Below are 21,352 nucleotides of genomic sequence, written 5' to 3'. Positions count from 1 at the left end.
TGTGGGGTGTAATGAATTGATTCCAGCTGTTTGGAGTCAGTTACTAGTGGAAAACAGGTTTACAGTAGAAATAGCCATGGTAAGGGTAGATCCCCTACTTTACATTTTTAGTTTGAGATGAAGTGACATTTTTTTCTCTTTTTTTGTTCTCTGCTGGCATCTGTTCTGTTATAGTCTTTTATAAATATCAAGAAACACTTTCTTGTTGCTATGGTCTTTGTGTAAGTAACATATAGCAAAATGGAATGATTTTCTTGTTTTCTTTGTTGAATAGCTCAAAATGAATGCTTGAAAGACAATAATTAGCTGAAACAACTTTACTCCATGTTGATTTGTCTGCACACATCTTGCCACCATGGACTAGTTTTTTTCTTTACATCTAATGTATTTCAGTTGGATAAACTGGCTAATGCTTTGACAAATCCAGATTTCCTAATTGCTTTTGCCTTGTATTCTGTATTCTCTCTCTTTTTCTCTTATAACAATAATGTGGCCAGATAAAATTTTCAGTCAACTGCAGCTTTTGTGTTCAAATGACTTTTACCTTATCATTACTTCCTTTCTGTGTGATTATCAAAATCATCATAGCTTCAGAAAAACTCCTAAAGAAGAGATTGAGAACATGAAATGCAATGAAACAGGCAGTGGCCTCTAATAAAATGAGCACAACTAACATGGAACATTTCAAGGCCAGGTTGGACTGGGCTTTGAGCAACCTGGTCTAGTGGAGAGTGTTTCTGCCCATGGCAGGGGAGTTGGAACTAGATTATCTTTAGGGTTCTTTCCAATTCAAACCATTCTACAATTCTATGATTTCACAAATCTTGGTTCTGCACTATGCCTTTTTTGACACTGAAAGGTAACAGTCTCATGTTATTATGAAGTACATCCTTAGCCTTGTGATTCCCTGTGGCAATATCAATCCCTCCTATTTCAACACTGCTGTCAGTTCTAGAATGGTTTCCTCTCTGCAATAATCATCATATTAATTCTGTAGACAAACTGCTTGCTAAGGAGTTCCTAAAAATTAAAGTTTGTTTCATCAGTATTCCTCCTCAACTTCAGCCAATGCTTTTCAAAACCATTTGCCAATTCATCCTAAATAAAGAAGTTAAAACCCACCAAACCTTAAAAACCTGTAACCTCTACTTTCTTAGGTTGTGCTGATTGCCCTGTGACACTGTAGGAGCTACATGCAGTTGCTAAAGCTTCTGTTTTCAGAAACTTTAATCCAGTTTTCAGACATATTTTGAATAGGGTTATCACAGCCTGCCTCTTTCTTTCTTAAGTACTACAGTTAAGTAATGAAAACTTAGAATCACTTTTAGTGGGAAATAAGACTAAAGAAAATCTCAGAACTATTCTGTACTTTATATTTTTTCTTCACCCAACATCCAGTTTGTTTCCTGTGTATGAAACTGTTATCTTTCACCTTAAGTTGCCAGTGAAATTCTGCGGACCAGTTTCCACATACCTGGAGAGAGACATAGCATGCAGCTGCCAACTAAGCATCTATCTTACAAAGCAGGTCAGGATGATCCTTTTATCATCCTGCCTTGATCATCCTGCATCTCTTGCTTCATTTCATTCACTGAGATGCAACACACTTTCTGCTGAATATTTGATTTCTTCTTGGTTGACAGCTGTCTGTCTTTGTTTTCAACACTTTTCAAACTCTGCTTGCAAGGCTTCTTTCCAAGTCCAGCTGCTCAAAAATAGTAATCTTTTCATCTTTTTCTGTCTTGCTACTTATGATGCAGTAGCAAGTTTTCCTCTGCAGTTCTTTTTGTCTGGATTATCCATAGCATGCCTCTCATGCATTCCACATCTCTGCAATTCTTTTTTTTTTTTTTTCCCCATCTCTCCATATCCCAGAATTTTTCAGGTTGTTTGGTTAGCTGAATTAAATGAATGAGTCCTTAAAGTGAGTGAAAGATCATATTTAAAGTAAACTTTAAAATAGATGTGCGTACCTAAGGCACCTAGACATCTAAATTCTGTTGACTGCAGTGAGGTCCAAGACAGCACTAGTGCAGATTTAAGATGTCTGCAATAATCAACCCAACTTTACTTGGCACTGAACTGGCCTGTGAACACTCACAGAGACAGATTTTGGAACTGACGACCTCTAGTAAGGGCAGTATTGAACAATCAAATATGATAAGGTCTTAATATGTCATAAGTAGGTTTGCAAATTTATGTGTACTTGTGCCTTGAGGTTTATCAGCTAATTTGCTTGCAAGCTTTCATAGGTGCTTGTTCTTGTCTTTAGTTGCCTAAAATCTAACTCCACATTCATTACCAATATGGTAATGCCATGCACACAGCAAACAAATGCAAGATACTTTTTTTCCCTGCTATACTTGAAACTTGGTACTTGCAGGACATGTGAGTGGATATACATTCTTTAGTGTTTATATGAGGAAGCCTCAAATACAGTAAATCAGATGTAGCAGTGTCCTGCTTTTGGCTGGGATAGAGTTAATTCTCTTCCTAATGTCTGGTATAGTGCTGTGTTTTGGATTTATTATGAGAATAATGCTGATAACACACTGATGTTTTAGTTGTTGCTAAGTAGTGCTTACCCTAAATCAAGGACTTTCAGTTTCCCGTGCTCTGCCGTTGAGGAGGTGCACAAGAAGCCAGGAGAGAGCATAGTCAGAACAGCTGACCTGAACTAGTACCTGAACTAGTTAAAGGTTACTAAGTTAAAGTATTCCATACCATAGAACATCATGCTCAGTATATGAACTGGGGGGACTTCAGCAGGAGACACCAATCTCTGCAAGGAAGTGGGGTCAGTGGATGGTGAGCAACTGCTTTTTTGCATAAGTTGTGTTTCTTGAGTTTTATTCCTCTCTTTTTTTCCCCCATAGTATTATTGTTAGTGGTAGCGTTATTATATTTTACTTTATTACTTCAGTTATTGGCTTTTATTGTTTTCTGATTCTGATTCTCCTCCCCATCTCACTGGCATAGAGTGAGTGTGGTACTTAGTTGCCACCTGGGGTAAAACCGTGACAAGCAGAAAATACTAAAATAAACATTAACTAACTTAAAGAGAAAATGTTCCTTGTTGGATCTCCTCATTTAGGTCATCTAATCTTTGCTAATGTGTCAATCCCAACTCTTGCCCACTTAATTGAGTCAATGCCAATGCTCTGTATAGAACGTATGTGTCGACCTTTAAAGTTGCTGTTCCTGAATTTGTTGATATATTCTATGGAGAATCTGAAAATCCAGGATTGCTGTAACATCGGTATTTTGCCATTGCCAAATTGCTGGAGACCTATGTATTTAAATAAATTCATGTATTTAAATAAAGTAATTTAAATGAATTTTGTTAAGGCCAAATATAAGACCAACTATCCCTTTTTCCTCTGCTGCAGAAGGAGACGTAGAGAACACCATCTAGCAGACCATTCCTTTTCTGCAAGTGCAGAATTTGGGTGATGGGATCTTTGTCCTACTTTAGGTTCTGTTGACAAAGTGCCATGAGTCCACTGGCAGGCAATTCTTCAGTGATTTAACTCTGTTATTTACTATGGTGTTGAACTCTGTCTTACCCAGCAAATAAATGTAATGCTTTACCTGCTTAAAATTAAACTTGTATTGGTGCTTGCTAGGTGAGGGCCAGGACACTCAGCCAGAGATCTCATACCTGCTGTCTCTACTTAACAGTTTTGTTTTGCTTATTTTTTTTCTTTCCCCTTATGTTTTCAAATTTCTCAATTGGTTCATGGCTGTCCTGCACTTCCACCACAGGGAGGTTCATGTCGTCAGGTTTGGAGGGATGAGTATTAGCCTGACAAGCCACTCTGCAGGCCTCTTGATACTTCCTTATTCTCCATTTGTCATGAGTTAGATGTTTTGGAGATACTTTCAAACAGAGCAGCATATTTAATTTTCCTTCAGGAGTGAGGATTTATTTAAAATGAATATCTATTCTCCTCATGAAACCTGCATGATCCCTTTCCTGTTTCTGTAGCTAATCTCTAACTGGTCTAGCTGCAGTTTTAAGATATTTTCATCGTAACTGTGTGATTTTGACATAACTGTAAAGGACTCTCAGTACTCAATATTGAAAAGCCAACTTGATTTCTTTACTACTGGGTGTATTTTAAAAGTGTTTGCATTGATATTGCTATTGAAGTGTTTTTACATAAAAGGAGTTCAGGATACATTAGTGTTAAGTGTAGCTTCCTATCTGAGGATTAAGTGGCACAGGGACAGTTTTGTTCTGCCATAATTAAAAGTGAAAAAGCAAATTATTCCTATTTTAAATATATCTCCATATTGACTATCAGAGGCTATCCTTTACTGTTTGCTTTAGTATAGGAATTTTCTGTGAGCAAAGGGCAAAGAAGGTTATAATTTTATAGGAGGAAGATGGACTGTAACAGCTTGCTGGGACTGTAGCACAAACATTGTCAGGTAGCACAAAAAGACAGAACAGCAAGTGGAAAGAGAAAAACTAACATATTTAACATGAATAGTTATGTAACTATTTAACATATGTTTAATGTGCTATTTCTCTAGTTGGTTTGGCTTCCTAAAGTAGCTGTGTATTGTTTACTATTCTGCATCTTCTTTAGACCAATTTGTGCTACAGAGGCACAGATATGTATTTCTGAGGAAGTCACATTGTCCATGATTCTTCCCATGATCACCTCATTATTACATATGGCCTGTAATGTATGGTTGTTCTATACTGCAGCGGCACACTCCTGTGCTTGCTGCCCCATGTCACCTCTTGCAGCCAGAAGGGTGTGGGCACTGCTTTGCTGTCATTCACAGCCTCTGTGCCTGCCTTCCTCTGAGCGGGAGGAAGGATGCAGGCTTGGCTGTTTCATTCGATTGAGCCTTATTCACAGAAGCTAGGGGGAGGAAGGGTCTTTCCCCATGTCTCCGTAACGATTTCTTTCCTCATGTTTCAAGATAACAGCATATCTAAAAGTTGTTTGTTTGTTTGAAATGGTTTGTTTCTCTTTCCTTAGGGACAAACAGGACACTTGCTCTGGCAACTTTCTTGATTTTTGAATGCCTTATCTATCCAGTTTTATGTGTTTCCTGCTGCTTCTTTCATTTTCAGAGACACAATTTCATCCTTTGGTGTCATCTCTGGTGATTAGCTATGTTGACCCTCAGGATAAGTCTTTGGGGAGGAGGCTGCTTTGTTTGTGCTTTGCTTAAGCTATGCCAGGTGTTTTTGTTGTAGAAATTTCTGTTGTTGCAGTGGTGTGGTCCTGCAGGGAGCAAAGTTTTTACGATATTCCTTCATGGAGTTCTGCTGAAGTTAGCAAATGTATCTCCATTTGCAGTGATATTGTTTGCGCAATTTGTTCCTTCTTCCCTTCCTGAAGGATATTACCTGCTCATAATACTTTTTTCCAGTAAATCAAGATGATAACATTTTAAACGACTTACTTCCTTGTGAGGGAGAGAGCACAGCTTACAAACACCACTATTTTTCATTGTATAACTGGACAACAAGAGCTGAGAAAAGTTTATGAATAAAAATAGGCCCTTAAAATTCCCCTCTGTCCCTGGAGGTTTATGTGGTTTCTATAAATACTTAATTTCTTTGCATTGCTTCGGATATCTGGCAGTTAAAAGGCAGGGAAGAACCCAGATTAGTATGAGATGTTCTCATTAGTTATTCCATGGGAGGATATTTATACTCTTTTTTACAAACTTTAGTTGTACTCCAGGCATATCGGGAGTGGAAAGTTTGGAAGTTTTTAAGTGGTTCCTTAGTGAAGTTTTAAAGGTACTTCTGCTGGCTTTAACCAGATAAATGCTTTGCAGTTCTTGGAAAACAGCTGTTTGTATTTCTTCTCTGTTGTCTTACAAAGCTGTTTGAAAATGGCAAGAGTTGTTGCTCACCCAGTGAGTGATTTTCAGATATTACTAGTGCATTTTATGGGACTGAGTGTTACATGTCTGAGCCAGGAATAGTTCTGTGAAAGTCCATGAATTAATGCCATTTTAAAATTGTGTGCGTTAAAGTCATAGAAGTAAAGGAAATGTGCTATTTAATTACTTATCTGAAATCAGTGTGTAAACGCATCTCAAACTGATTTATAACTCTCATAGGGTCTATTTTAAATCTATAATGTGCATAAAAGGTATCCTAGAGAAAGAAAATTGATCACGAAATTCTGAAGTGTTAGGATTATTTCAAGGCAGCAAGACTCTTATTTTTCTGTAAGATCCTGCGTATTTCAAGGTATTATCCATGTCTGCAATTGCATCAGATGGGAACCCCTCATCATCTCACATCTTTGTGAAATTTAACACAGGTAAAACTGTCTGGTTAAATCCGTACTGATATAAGCATCTCCCAGCCCTAGGCTCCTTCTAGTTAGCATCCAAGGACCCTCATCCTCACTGTCCCATTGTGGACCCAAAGCACCTTTTCACACCTGGCAGTGACACAAGTAGCTGGCAAAGCTCAGACGTATTTGCTCCTACTTGGCACACCCCTCTTGCCTGGCTTCTTGCACAGCTCTTGCTCTGATTGAAACAAGCATGATCTCTAAGATAAGTCTGTGGTATATTTGATTATTTGGCTGCTGCTTTAGAGATGAAGATTGTTACTGACTCACCAAACTAGACAGGTGCTATTTACAGAGTACAGGAGCTGCTCTGCAAACCCGTCTGTGCAAGCAGTAAGGAAATCCTCTCCTTTGCTCTCTCCAAAACCCAGCTTTGGCTGTACAACTAACTGCTTAGGTTTTCACTTGAAAGGCAGAGCTGGCAATCTGATGCATGGCTGGCATACTGTTTATTCCTCAACCCTTTTGTTGCTTGCATGCACTGAATTGTTTCTTGCTGGCAGACACACACAATTCAGCATCAGATTTTGACACACGCATGCTGCTGTCCCAAAGGATTCGCTGAGCGGGCTGTCTTGCAGCTGCTGCATTTTCCACCAGTTAAATTGACAGTTACCTACTGTGTGGAGTTGCTAGGAGAAGGTGTATAGTCATCATTACACATATTCCTTTAATAACAACCTGTAGAGCTCTCTGATTTCTCTTCTGTAGGGATTTATACATGTCTTTGCTACCGACTTAGCATTTGTACAGTCATATTTTTATTGAGAGGCTGGTAGATATTTATTCATTAAGAAACAATTCAGGATCAACTAAAGAGAGGAAAGCTCTGGCATTTGAACATTCATTCTTTTTGTAGGCTGATGTGGCTGATACTGGCTTGAACCATCTGCTTTTCTGTTGCAGCTTGTTTCTTCAACCTGCAGAGCAGAAACCAGCCTTTCTTCTGAATTTGTTAAAGCCATTCACATTTATCCTGCATGGCAATGAATTATAGTCCATTTTAAGGAATCTTTTGTGCTTCTGTGCATATTCCTACAGCCGAAAAAGTGCATGAGAAAGGAGCTTGAGCAGTCAGTAGTACTGTAGCTGGCTCACCCGTATGGATTAGACTTGTGAGGTCAGAGGAGCTGTGTGTACTTGCTCTGTGCTTGAGAGGTGGGGGGAGAGAGTGGAATTGTCTATCAAAGTGAATAGCGATTCAGGCAGGATCGCCCCTCAGCTTGTAATTCTGATGTGCTTTGATATGACAGCAGCTCCTCTCTAACATGCGTGGATCTTCTGACATTTGTAGTGGACTAAAGAATGCTTTTACTTGCTGCTGAGCCTGACTGTAACTGTATCGCTGTAGGACAATAACGATGGGGGCTCGAGCGACGGAAACAACTCGGGAACTGGAAAGCACCTCTATAAAGTATCAAATTGGAGGACATGCAGAGAAAATGTGGCAACGGCTCAAAGGAATGTGAGTACCTTCTCTCCTTGGCTTTTGTTCTGTTCCCTGGGAAAGATCCTTTTCATCTGTTTGTTAAAATGACTAATTAGCAAACGGGAGAGTTATCGCTAAGCTGCGAATAGTATTTGCTCTCATAACACAGCACTGTCATATGTGATGCTACTTAGATTAATGTCAGATTCTGTATAAGGTTCAATCACCTCATTTAAAAGATATATATTTAATGAGAGTTGTTATCCAAACTGAAATGCAGGTAAGTCTTTTCAGGTTAACACTTCCATAGCTCTGATATGATTTTGTAAATGTTATCTTCAGAATCAGCACTGCTGGAGCTGTTTCATCATTCCTGTCAGTATATATAGGTAAGTATATTACTGCAGTTCCACAGGAGGTATCCATACTTTGCCTTTTGAGATTGCTGGTAAAGAAGTCTATATTAAAAGGTGCTTAGCTCTTAGGAGGATGCTATGTCTCTGGTTTTTTGTCAGTTATTTCTGTGCTCAGTAATGCTAAAAGCTGATTGAAGGACTATTTGAAGGGGCTACTATGCACCTGCTGCGACTAAGTCACTCCTTTCAAATGCAATTTTCACTGTAGACTTCTGGTGCAAATCATCAGAAAATAAACATCTACAACCTGTCAGAGAGAAACTCCATTAAACTAGCGTATTCTAAACCCTTTAAACTTCAGCGCTTCTTTTTAAGTATTTGTCTGGTGTTTGTCCTGAAAGCTGGTGTTAGGATGTTACAAATAAATACATGTTACATTTGTTCATTTGCAAGCAAGGAAATTGCAATATTGTTTTTGCTGGAAAGATTTGAAATACAGTGCCTCAGCTGTTGAAAGAAAACGGGTTACTTACAGTGCTAAGAGGATTAGATGCATTGGCACTGCCTAGTTCCTCCATGTATTGGGTAGAGATTCAAGTTGGCTATGGGAAGGGGAGTTTCCATCATCTGCTTTCTTTCAAGGGAAAGTTGGTTTGCTTCATTGGAAAGTAATTTTTCAGTTGCAGCCAGGGGTATATCAGAATTCTCTGTGATATGCATTTGAAATTTGCTCTGAATCCTTTCATCACTCTAAGATAATGCACTTTGAGAATGATTTTGCCCCTAGAAACCCCAAAGCGTACATAGTGGAGCAAATATTTTGATTAATTTTCTGATGCCACACATCTTGCCATGAGTTTTCGCTGCTAGAGATCTCCATCAGTTTGTGCAGACTTCCATTTATGTAGGGTCTAAGCTGCTCCTTTTGTTTGTTCTGTAAGTTCTGTTATTGCTAGGCTCTTCGGTTGAAACATTTCCTTTCAGCTGCCTCTGGAATGGTTTCATTAAACAAACTAATGTAAATAACTAAACATTAGTGACAGTCAGTACATCAGCTCCAGGAAATAAGGTTCGTGCTTCTTTAGGAGTAATTAAAACAATCGTCGGAGTTTGTGGTATATCAAAATCAAATGAAGGTTAAGTGTTTGAAAACCATGCATCTTTCACAGGTTGGTGCTAACCTCATGACTATTGTGACTGCAGGACAGGTAGTGCTAAAATACTTCTATTTAAAAGAAACAGGTTACATTATTAGATATGTGCTCAGCTTTTTCAGTTTCTCAGTTTTTTCAGACTTCCCAATGATTTAATTTTAATTATTCACTACTCTATTGGAAATCACTGACTAGTCAGTATAATAAATATTGTGTGGGGAAATTTCAAAGAGTTTAATTTTTCAGAGCAGATCCCTGTGCTCAGTTTGTAGTATAAGCATCAGTCATTAAGGAAAAGCATTAATTTTGCTGATGCAGGGTTATCAAAGTAGAAGGATGTTTGTATGCAGTAGGAGAGAGGGACAGATAAGTGTTACTGCACAGATAATCTGACTTGGGAAGAATTATTTTATAAATTTTCAGGAGAATTGTTTCATCTTAGGGAGGGGAACTGTTAATGAAACTCAGTCTGTAGCAAGCCAAATTTCTCACTTTTTAAAGTAGTATATGGTAGTATATCTACACTGAAGTAAAGACACGGTATGAATTCTGAAGCTAAATCTGTTCTTGCTGAGAGTTCACAAGCCTACAGAGCTTTTATCAATGTATACATGTGATTTCAATGCAGTTTTAGAGTATTTTGCGTCAAAAGTGCTATCTTCCTGCAAGCAGGTAATTATTTCTGAAAGCATATTGGATTTCATGTAGGCAACTATCTGGATAGTGTTTAAAAGCTGCACAGTATGTCCTTACCTAAAATGAGTTTTTATTTTCTGTTAGCATTTCTACTTTTTGCAAAATAAATATTAAATTAGGGTTTTGGCTCAGAATTCCATATACATTTAACCTCATTTGTCTTGGGGTGGTTTTGTTGGTTTATTGTTCTTTTTATTTTTGTAAATGCAGACTGTTCTATAAGACTGTTGAGTTGAATATGCTTAAGAATAAATGAAAATCCTTATTTGAATGCCCACTAAGAAAAGCTGGGTATTGTGGAAGCTTGAATGAAAGGGCCTTTCTATGGATTTTCTACTCTATAGACTTGCATAGACCTTGCTAACCTAATGTTCTCCGTAAGTGCTGCAATAAAGTTTTGAATAAAATTAAAGCCATACCTAGCTTTCATCAGGTCCATGTGGCTTTACAGCCAAACTCTGCCTTCTGCAAGGCCAATAAAAATCCAAATCTATTTTTTTTTTCACATTGCAATTGCAGCAGTGCTTGAAACAAGGAGATTATATGGCAGAGAAGAGATTAATTTGAAATTAGTAACTCAATCCTTAGTATTGGTGCTGAGTTTATTGATGCCTGAGTCTATAAAACACAAACTCACTGAAACAGGACTTGTGAAAATGAGTCATGTACTTTTCTGTCTTGACTGGAGCTTGTGGTCTTTGAATTAAGACATTTTCACTATGCAGGCTGTGAACTTCTAATGTTTTGAACTTCATGCAGAAAACAAAACCAGCAAGTGACAGCTAAATAACTCATATAATAGCGTGGCTTTTATAATTCTTCGTTATGTTGAAAAGTAAAACCAACAGCTATTCAAGCCACTTCTCTGGAATTCCAGCTGCCATACTGAAAGGGAGTGTTGTGCACCTTCCACTTCCGAAGACATCTTGCCAGAGTCTGGCTGAGGGGCCCCTACTCAGACCATTAAATGCCACTGATTGCACTTTTTCTCCTTAGCCTTTCATTCTCTATCAGATTGAATCTTTAAACAGTAACCAAGTCTTCAGTTTATATGTATTTTGGTGTCAATAGGACCGGAAGATTTGCTGCTTAGGAGAGTTTCACTTCAGATGCTGATAGAGCATGGTAGTGAGATCTGAAAGAGAAGCAGCGTCTTGAAAGTGTTTTGATTCAGAACCCAGAGAACCGGATTTAAAGCAGAGCTCTGTATGCTTTCTGGCTTTACAGTGTTTGGTATTCTTAATCTGCAGGTATTAACTTAATCTGCAGGTTTTAACTCTGTGTTCTTCAATATTGTGTGAAATGGTGTGCTGTTTATTGTGTACATTGGCTGTCTGCAGCTTCACTCAATGTCACCAATAGAACAGTCAGACCCTCCTCCCCAAATCTTATTTTGCAGGTAGGCATATTCTTTGCAAGTAGCATCTTGTATCCCGACCACCATTGAAGCTAGTATTAGGAGTGAGTTCCATTTCTGAGCTTTGAATACACTAATGAGAAAATAACTTGATTTTCATAGTGCTGCATAATTGCTAGAATTGTCTCTAAGAGGCCAGAAAATCTCTGAATGGAAAAAGTTAAAATCCAAGGTCCCAAACATTTCGAGGATTGAAGTTCACATGCGGTTAGAATAGGCTACTTTATTAAATTGTTACTGATTTTAAAAGAGAATATCTGTTACTGCCATCACTGTCCTAAGCCTAATTTGTGCTAACTTGGATGGCAGAAGGGATTTGAGAAAAAGTGTGAGCTTCTTTCTTTGCCTTCTTACCTTTCTTTTCCTCCACATCCAACATAATAGACACTGATTTCTGCAGAAAGGAGAGTCTAAACTGTTTTAGACACTAAAAGAGACTGACTTGCAGTCCTCATTTTCTGATCCTGCAGTGCTGCAGTGACAAAAGCCTAGCATTGCATACATACATATTTTGTAGGAAACTTGGCTTGATATCAGGGAAAGTAGAGGAATGCCTTCCTCCACACCTGCTGAATTATCAGAAGGGAGAATGCTTTTACAGGCATCAAAAAGAATCCAGATTAGCAGCATGTTAGGTGTAAAAGGCACCAGAATCAGTAACTTCAATTAGGAAAGCTCACATAGTCATTCCTTCACCAGATCCATGGATGCCGATAGAAGAGCTATAGAACAGTTTCCAGAAATGTATATGACAAAGAGGTCCTTCTTTCATTCTTCTAAGTTTCTTGTTCACATTTTATTTTATACTGGTTTTGGTATTTTTGTTTGCTTATTGTCCTTTTACGTATGCTCAATTTGCCTAAATGATGAAAGTTCAGTAAAGATTAACCGAAGAGATTATAATTATCAAAACTGAACATTTGTCATAAAAAGGTGTATATATTCAAGAACTGAACAGTCAAAGAGAGAAGAGCTAGAATTACAGGTGAATAACTATCATAAAAAATGGCGAGACAGAAATTGTCAGTCACTGCTAACTACATTAGGAACAAATGGATATACGGTTCAAGCAGTTTTTACTTATAATGTTGCCTATTTCTACTTTCTCCTAATATGAAAACTTTAAAGAAAAATCTTAAGCTCTTAAAAGTAATCCAAATGACAGCTATTTCTAAAGGGAATTTATGTAAAATTGAAGCTGTTATTTGTCAAATATGATTTCAGAAATGCTCTGAACAGAAAATTGAAGAAATCATATAATGATTTACCTGTTGATTGATATGTATCCCATTAGAGCTGTAATTACAGTAAGAATTGTTCCATTATAAATTTTGAATGGCTTCTTTTGATTTTTGAAACTAAAGTCTGTTTCTGCTCCTGAGTAGTCAAAGTAAATAATTTATAATTATAACTTTGTAACTTAAAAATGTGTATCTAATTAAGTTTATAGTATGATAAATGTTAGAATTTTCAATGACTATAGATATTTTAGCTACTGATTATTACCAATTTAGAGAACTCTTTTATCCAGTCGTATTAGAATAATGATATTATTTTGCTGTTAGAGAGGTATTTCCATTGTCATCATGTACAGGAATCGCAGAATTAATTTTCTGGTTCATACTAATTTTTACTGAAATTTCTGGCATATATCAGCGCTTTTGATGGATTAGAGTAAATGCTAATTCTCCAATCAGGTAGGTGAATTGCTGTGCTTATAGTGAGATCTACTAGAAATGATTGCAAATTGAAGGAGTAGTGTACAAGCCATAATTCGCCTATGATATCACTAAGAGCATCAGCAGTGTGTCTTTACAGGTCTCACAATCCCTAAATAATGCAGTATGATATTAAAATCCTTCATTTGTAGACCTTTAAATGTACATACACTGTTCACATATGCTTGCAATTAAAATTAAGTATTTTATCTAGGAACACTGCAAAGGAGATTAAAGATAACATTTTGCAAAGCTGACTGCTAAACTGCAATTAAATGAAGTCTCAAATTTCTACACTGTGTTTTTTTGTTAGCTTAGACTTCTGACTATACTTATGCTACATCAAACACTTCTAAGTTTTCCTAAAATATGCTTTCTGTGACTATTTAACTTATAAATGTTCAGTTCAGATCTCTGCGTAGAAAGAGATTGCGTAAAATCCACTACACAAATAATTACTTTCCTCCTATTTTTAACTTCTTCCAGCTACTTGTGCAGGGGCCCTTGCTTGCCTGGCAGACCAGCCAGTTATTAGAAATGTTTCTTTCAAAAACTTAATTCTCCAATTTAATTGGTACACATTGAAGGCTGCCACAAAACAGTCAGCAATTTCTCAGAGCTATTGGTCAAAAACTCAGAGTTCATGCTGCCCTCCCACATATAACTCTTAGTTTCTGCACCACCTCCACAAGAGAATGAAGTCAAAATATCTGGATAGGCAAAAAAAAGGTCTTTTGTCTTGCTAATTATATAGCATTGGAAAAATGCAAATGCCTAAATACTGAAATTACATAGTTACCGGTGGAAGTTAGAATAAAAATAGGCATTCACTTCATACATCTGAAAGAGAAACATAACCTCAGGTTTATCAAAATTGTGTCTGACAGAAGTTTTCCTGTAAGATGTCAAAATAATCATTTGAGTGAACTAAGCATTTAGTAATGTTCCGTTTTGTTTGCGTTTGCCATCTGATCTGGTTTACTCCTGATATCATCTCTGGAGGATGTCTAGAACAAAACAGTTGCATTTATTTCTGCTCTCGTTTACTGGAGACTACTAGAAAATTAAGGGTGCAAGAAAGTTCTAAGATCTACTGTATGGTAGCAAGTCCTCCAGAGCTGCTGTGGTGTTGTATCTAACATGCAGGTTTTCTTTTTATCAGAAAACCAGGCAAAACATTCGAAGTCCCCAAAAGGAAGCAAAATCAACAAACCAACCAAATGGGCTAAGTTTGACCCACAAACTGCAGAGTGGTGGAGTACTTAATCTCCCTTAGTGACAGCAAATGTTTGGAAGCTTTTTGGTTTTCCTTTTCTGCCTTCACATACAATTGAGAGTCACCAATGCAGTTTATGGAACTTTTAAAACAAGGCCTTGTATAGAGCAACTATAGAGGAGGTCAGAAATATAAAGTCAATCCTTTAATTTTACTAAAGAGCTAGAGAAGACTGAGCAGTTGTGACTAAAATATTTAAGAGAGAAAATTGCACTCTGCTGTGGTTATGGGAAGCTGAACAGAAATTAAGTACATCAGTTATAAAGTTACAGCTGACGATAGAAGTGACTCACTTTTCATGGTCCATAAAGCTTTACAATTAGGCAGTGTTGCAAACTCGAGGAAGCCAGCCTTCTACCCAGTCTTTCTTTTCTTTTAGAAAACTGCTTAGATTTACTTGTAAAGAACTGCTAAAGGCATTCCGTATCTGTTAAAGGCTGCAGCTGGTTGCAGAGTGGTCTGTGGCTCAGACCATAAACATATATTCTCTGAATACATATATACAAAGAATAGTGAACTTAAAGGAGTATGTGATTTACTCCCAAAAGTTTGGGTGATACTGTGCGCCAGCATATGTAATTTTGTAAGTGTAAATCAAATACTTTTAGCGTGACATGTTGTGTTTATTCCTGTGGATTCTGCTAGAAAAGTGATTTCCAGTCTCGTCTTTTGTGAGCTGAGGGAGTTTGTCAGCCAAGTGGTCCCTAAAAGATGAACTTTTTCAAGGGCCATCACGGATTAAATTGTTTCTCTTGATTCATTTTTGCCTCCCAACTCTCATTGCTGCCTCCATGCTATCTTTCTTAGCTGTTCTAGTATGACTGATTTTGATCCCATGCAGGGATTTCTTCTGTGTTAAAAATAACCCATAATATTATTTTTTTTTAACCCTATGATAAATTTAAATTGCAGTCAGTTCCTAGGTTGGATTCCTTCTGTGTTTCCATGCCTAGTTGGGTCCTTACAATGGAGGAAGTTGTCTGAGGGTGGGAATACCTGAAGTTAAAATGAGAGGAGATTGTCCTGCTTGAGCAGCTTTCCAACAAAATAATCATAGTCTTAAGTTGCTCATGTTTTAAGTCTTAGTCTGTGATACTGTAAATCCGATCGTAAAATATCTAATATGAGATCAAAACATAACAGAAATTGTTGATCTGATGTGAACTTGTCCTGAGGGTTCAATTTAGTCCCAGTATTTTTGAAAGGTTAACTTTGAACTAGCAGATTTTATGAAGATCAAGTATTGCGTCACTCCAGCTTTATGATGCACCAGATAACATCTGTGCTCCTGTAGCCAACAGAAAGCTGGCCTGAAAGAAGGCCAGTATAAACGTCTGTGTTGTGTACTTTGGCTAATTCAAGACAATTGTAATCACATATTTGCACCTCAACTGAATCAGTTAAGTACTTCTAGGTAATCTATAACCAGCAGTTGCAGAACTGTAATCTAAACCTTTCTAAGCCTATTGTTTGCCTTTGCTGCATAAAGCTCTGTGCAACCACTGACAGTGTTTCGGGTGTCTGCCAATCAAAAAAAGGTGGAAACTGCTATCTTAAATTTTGATTCTTCTTGACCTGAATGCCCTGTGAATGAGTGCTCATTAGCTGCTGTTGTGCTGCTTATGGGCTGTATAATGAATCTGGACAGTCATGAAGTTTTATGTGAGTTCTTCAGAATGGTAAGTGATGCTCATCTGAGTCAGTGTCCTGAAATAATGAAATAAAAATGGGATTCCAAAGTTGCTTTTCTGTTTGGCAATTTAGGTAAATACCTCTGATTTTAGACCTTCCAGAGAAATCAGTATACCTTGAGGTATCATCTGGAGAACAGCAAAATGTAAACCATACATTGAAGCTTTAGTTTTTTCAAACCAGTAGTTCTACAAATATACCTTCAAAGTTTTAGTTGTTTATTAAAAAGAAAACAAAAAGGAATGTACTTTTTCTCAAGTTTGCCTCACTGATCTCATAGCTGCTTCATGATGGCATAACTAAATGTGTGTAATCAGAGTCTTTCATCACTTTTGCCTGGTTTTGTTGCTATTTATTTAATGAGTTTTTCAGCTTTAAAGACTGTTGAATTCCAGCAGTGCAACCTTCCAAGTATAATGCAGATATTATTTGATGCAGTGTTATTTAAGAGAGGGAGATCTAAAGGCAGATGTTTGTCTATGCAAGTGCTTACACTCCATTATTATTGTTTGACATTGGCTGCAGTTTGTTTGACCCACCCCTTCTTCAGACTGTTGGCGCCCCCAGGAAAACAAGTAGCCTCTGTAAATGTTATGCAGACATTCAATTGTTGTGAAGTTCTCTGATAAATAGTGTTTGGAGGTGGTTACATTTGAATGGTACACTGTTAGTGTAATTTATGCCAGAAAGACACTAAGGAAGAGACTACTGGGTAGTATTTGCTTCTTTCTTTTGTTCATCTACAATACAGAACTGGTTTTCTGCCTGTGAAAATTGAAATTAAATACTATTGTTGGATTTTTTCTGCTGTGTTTTCTGCAGAATGTATTGAAGAATCAACAACTTATGTCATGCTTACCTGCATTTATATGTTTTGTATTTGATTTACTGGGGTTTTCAATATTTATTTTTAATACGTCTTACACCACTGAGTCATATTTAGTAGATTTCCCTTCACTTTTTGTTAAAGACTTGATGAAGGCTTGAAATTTTTTCCTCTGAAGATTTTTATTAATACCACTGTATTTCCAAATGCATTCAGTTAAGATAACCAAGATACCTGTTTGGCAGAGATGCCAAACGTGCCAGGCTCAGCTGGAGTTGCAAGTGATTGTCCCTTTTGACAGTCCCTTTTTATTATTAGTGTTATTTTCTGATGCACAAGCAACTGCAGTGCAAAAAGCATTACATCACCGTCATTGATTTCCATTAGGGTGGGCTGGAATGCAGAATTCCTGCTCCGAAGAAAATGAGATACATAAAAAACTCTCGAAAAGGCCACGAAGATTAAATCCTTGGAAGAATGAGTATTCTGAAATGTCTTTTGAAAAAATTGAATCAACATCTCTTTCTGATTTTTTTTTTTTTTTTTCACTTCCCGGATCATAAACTGAGGCAGCAGTAAACTGGTTATTTGAAAACCAGTGATTCTAGTCCCTGTGCTGCCAAATATGACCCTGGAGCACAGATCTGAGCAAGCCAGTGGAACAGCTTCCTATAGTCTGTAAATCTCCAAGATAGTTATAATTTAATGAGCAAATTAAACTGCACACAAAATCTGATAATTTCCATCAGAGAAAAAGTTCAATAAGAAAATTACTGACCAACTCTGATTTAATTCTTTTTTACTTAACTAGAAAGACGATGGGTTTTATTGGTAATTGGAAATTTGATGTTTCTCTTTCATGGAAAACTGCTAAAGTATCATAGAAGGTTTTCTCCGATCATGTATTCCTAGTTTGGTAATATGGAATATATGTTTCAATGGCTACTAAGACACCTTCACCAGCCGTAATGTCAGTTAAAATTGAAACTAGGTTTATGGGATAATCCCGTAACAGTCAGTGGCAGTAAAATGGAGATATAATAGCCCTGCCATATACTGCTGTGACAAGGAAACCCTGTTTTAGTGTTATATCTGTCTCAAACAGACATTCTTGGCCTTAGTTCTAAACAACTGGCACAAAAAAGAGAGTTCCAGTTAATTTACCTGTGAATATTTTGTGTGTGTGTGTACTTACAATTCTTTAATTTATTAAAGAATTGTATTTATCTGTATGTGTTTTTCAGAGAAAAATGCCAGTTGTGGGTTTTTTCCCCCTTCTTTCTATTCTCTGTAAAGCTTAGCTTGGTTACAAGCTCAAGTTAATAATAAGAAGAAATTTGTCTCAATCTCTCCAGGCAGCACATGCATTTGATACATTTAAGTGTGGCATATTATTGTATTGCGATGGAAAATTTTGAGCCCTTCCTTCCTATTCCCTTCCTGAAGACTTTTCAAAACTGTATAACTGTTTTCATTTATTGAGTTAAATAGTACACTTACCTCTAGAAGGAAAACTACAATCATTAGATGACAGGAAGTATTGCTTAGAGTGGCAAGAGTATACATAGAAGGAGTGAAAAAAATTTATACTCTTCCAAATAATATTATCTCTACTAGGTACTTTCTGGTTTATGTAAATTTTGTCAGAAATGTTCTTAACTTAAAATGCTGTAGTTAAAAACTTCAGCTCTTTGAGCCTTTTGACTTCAAAGTTCCTTTCTAAGTAGATTGATTTAACATTGCTTGTTTCTCTAGAAATATTAAAAAATATTTGTCAAAGACATGTCAAAATGAAGAATGTTAATAACATTCACATGTAAATAATTTAGCGATAACTGTGACAAAGCTTTGCCTTCAAAAGAGAAATATTTAATTCTATTTTCAGTTGTTCTCTTCAGTGGTTCAGCTAGCCATTATGCGCCTTGTGTGAGTTCCACATCAAAAAGGGATTCCCTCTCCACTTGGTTGCTAGAACATCCCTACTGTTCCAGAAATGTTTAAATACGTAATGTGTAGAAGTAACTAGGCATGAAGTGTTAAAACATTTTGGTTCAACCCACTTCTGAAGGTATATAATTAATCTGTTTCATACTTTCTAATAAAAAAAGTATGATGCATACTTAGTAGCTTTCTGCTGTTAAGTAGGTCATGTGGGATGATCTTTTTGTTAAGAAATGAAAGACTGGTAACATATTTCTGTCCTGTGAAACAGAAATTGAATTTCCAAGGATGCCAAGCAGACAATTCATGAACACATGTGGCCCAAGCCTTAGAACTCCTAATTTTGGTTTAATATACCAAACTTTCTGTTTTCCCTCAACAGTAATGTATTGTTTTGTTTTTTGGTATTCCAAGAACAAACACCTATACCTCTGTTGTAGATCAAATATTCATCATGTGTTGTATGAACCTGAACGTTGGCTAAGAGAAAAATGGTTTGCCTGCGTAGCAGATAGGGACAAAAAGGTTTAAAAGTGAATGTATAACAGCTGCAAGTCTGTTTTAGAGCTGGCTATGACGTAAACACAGGATATGAGCATCCCAGAAGATTGTGATAGTTTATAGCTCAATCCAAACTTTCTGAGTTGCTACTATCACTTTACAGCCTTAAGCCAAAGTTTGTATTCAGAGAGCCTTTTAGAAGACTAAATTGTGATAGATTTAATACAACTATGACAAAACATATATTGATGTTTAGAACAAAGATGGTATTAGAATTATTATAGAAAATCCTAGCTTTGATTTGGGCCTCTAATCATATTTTTGCATTTTCATTAGAATCTTGCATATCTATTAACATCACATGCTACCTGCTACAGACTAATTAAGTTCAACACTACCAAATGTGCTATAAGATGTTATTATTTCTTTCTGGAAAAATTAGGTGGCTAAGGTGGGCATAAGCCTTATGGAACCACCCCTCTCACCCATTTCTTTCTTGACTTACACTCAGCTTAGACCAGATTCGTTCTGGGTACATGACAGAGTCAGTTTTGTCTTAGCATGAGGTCATATTTAGCACTGTGCAGATCATCTTCTCTTTATGAGAAAGGGTTGTATCCAGAATGTTGTTGTGTGTCGTTTAAACTATCTTTTTATTCACATACAGGATGAAAGTAAAATGTAAACAGTGCATAATGAGTTAATGAGAGTATATAATTTCCTTTGAGTTTCGCTTAAGGCCTTTTAGTTTGAAAGTTCAGAACATTTTCATCATCAGTTCAGTGCTAAAATCATCTCTATGGTTTGGGAGAAGAGGACTCAGAAGTTGCAGAGTCCTTCAATCATGTTACTGTTTAAGGAAACATGATTATTAACAGAACTTCATTTTTAAATACTCTTCAACATTTATCTTTATATGTGAAACGTAATCTCAAATATATTCTTCGATTGAATGACCAAGGGAATAGAATGAAACTTTATACTTTGAGACAACAGCAATAGAATGAAACTTCATACTTTGAGACAACAGCTTCAGTAGAAGATTTCAAGAGGAAGAATCTTGAGGAAAAGGTAGAATTCATATCAATTGTAGACATTAACTGTATTTTTTCCAGTCTCAGTAATGAAAAACAGTATTGGAACTTTATATAAGGTGACTCTGCATTGAAATAGACTCAGAAAAGCTCCATACCCACAATGTAAAGTGACAACAGATGTGATTTCTCACACTAACATGCATTCTTATCATTTGACAATGATTAACATTATGATGATCCTTTTGGCGTGGAACTGAAATTTTTCTACATTGTGCAAGCTATATTAAATCTGTCTTTAGCTGGCACCCGTGCCTTACTGAAGTTGGCAGACAACCACATGCATGGGACCAATTCCAGCTTTATACATGGGCATGAGTGCAAAAATCTCCATATGATAATTCACTTCTGAAAATTAGTTGATGGATTTCACGAAAGGGGAGCTGCATAATGCAGTTCTATCTCAGCAAAAAAGTACTTCATGGCCCAGCTATGGGTTCTACTTGCTCAGTCATCTGCTTTTATCCAACTGGTTAGAACCTAGTAGCATTTAAAGGCACTCCAGTTCCTGTCTGCTTGGGATTTTGTGGTTCAATCTGAATATTTTACGGCTTTGCAAGACTGCAGTTCAGAGGTGTAATAAAATGTTAAGATCCAGCATTCAATTAATTTCTGCAGGTAAAATGTGGTGGTGTACTACAGATTTGTCTGAAATGGAAAACGTGAAATAAGTTTGGGGGTTTTGAATGAGGGAAAAAAGGTATGTGATAGTTTTTGTGGCATAATTAACATAATACAGCTGATGTCATGACCATAGGGCATAGACCATAGAATTTCAGCCTGTGATTTCTCCATCAAATCCATAATTTAATAAAATTAGCCTGGTTCTGGTCTCACACCACTGTAATTGGAACCTATTGAATTACAACACAATAAATGAGACCTCAAACCAGATTTACTTTATTGTGAAAAAA

The 21,352-nt window shown here is 36.8% G+C and overlaps 1 protein-coding gene across 1 annotated transcript in view; it reads left to right on the top strand.

The window, feature by feature from the left end:
- Window positions 1–7,699: 7,699 nt before the first annotated feature.
- Window positions 7,700–21,352, top strand: part of PDE1A (phosphodiesterase 1A) — a gene marked incomplete at both ends in the record, with an annotated part of 151,287 nt that continues 137,634 nt past the window's right edge. The window contains one exon of the mRNA XM_080621266.1: window positions 7,700–7,803. Coding sequence (XP_080477392.1) covers window positions 7,700–7,803 — 104 coding nt within the window. The remainder of the gene's footprint in view (window positions 7,804–21,352) is intronic.

This window comes from Psittacula echo (assembly GCF_963264785.1).
Source record: "Psittacula echo genome assembly, chromosome: 6".
Taxonomy (NCBI): Eukaryota; Metazoa; Chordata; class Aves; order Psittaciformes; family Psittacidae; genus Psittacula; species Psittacula echo.
This window is presented reverse-complemented; position numbering and strand designations above follow the sequence as displayed.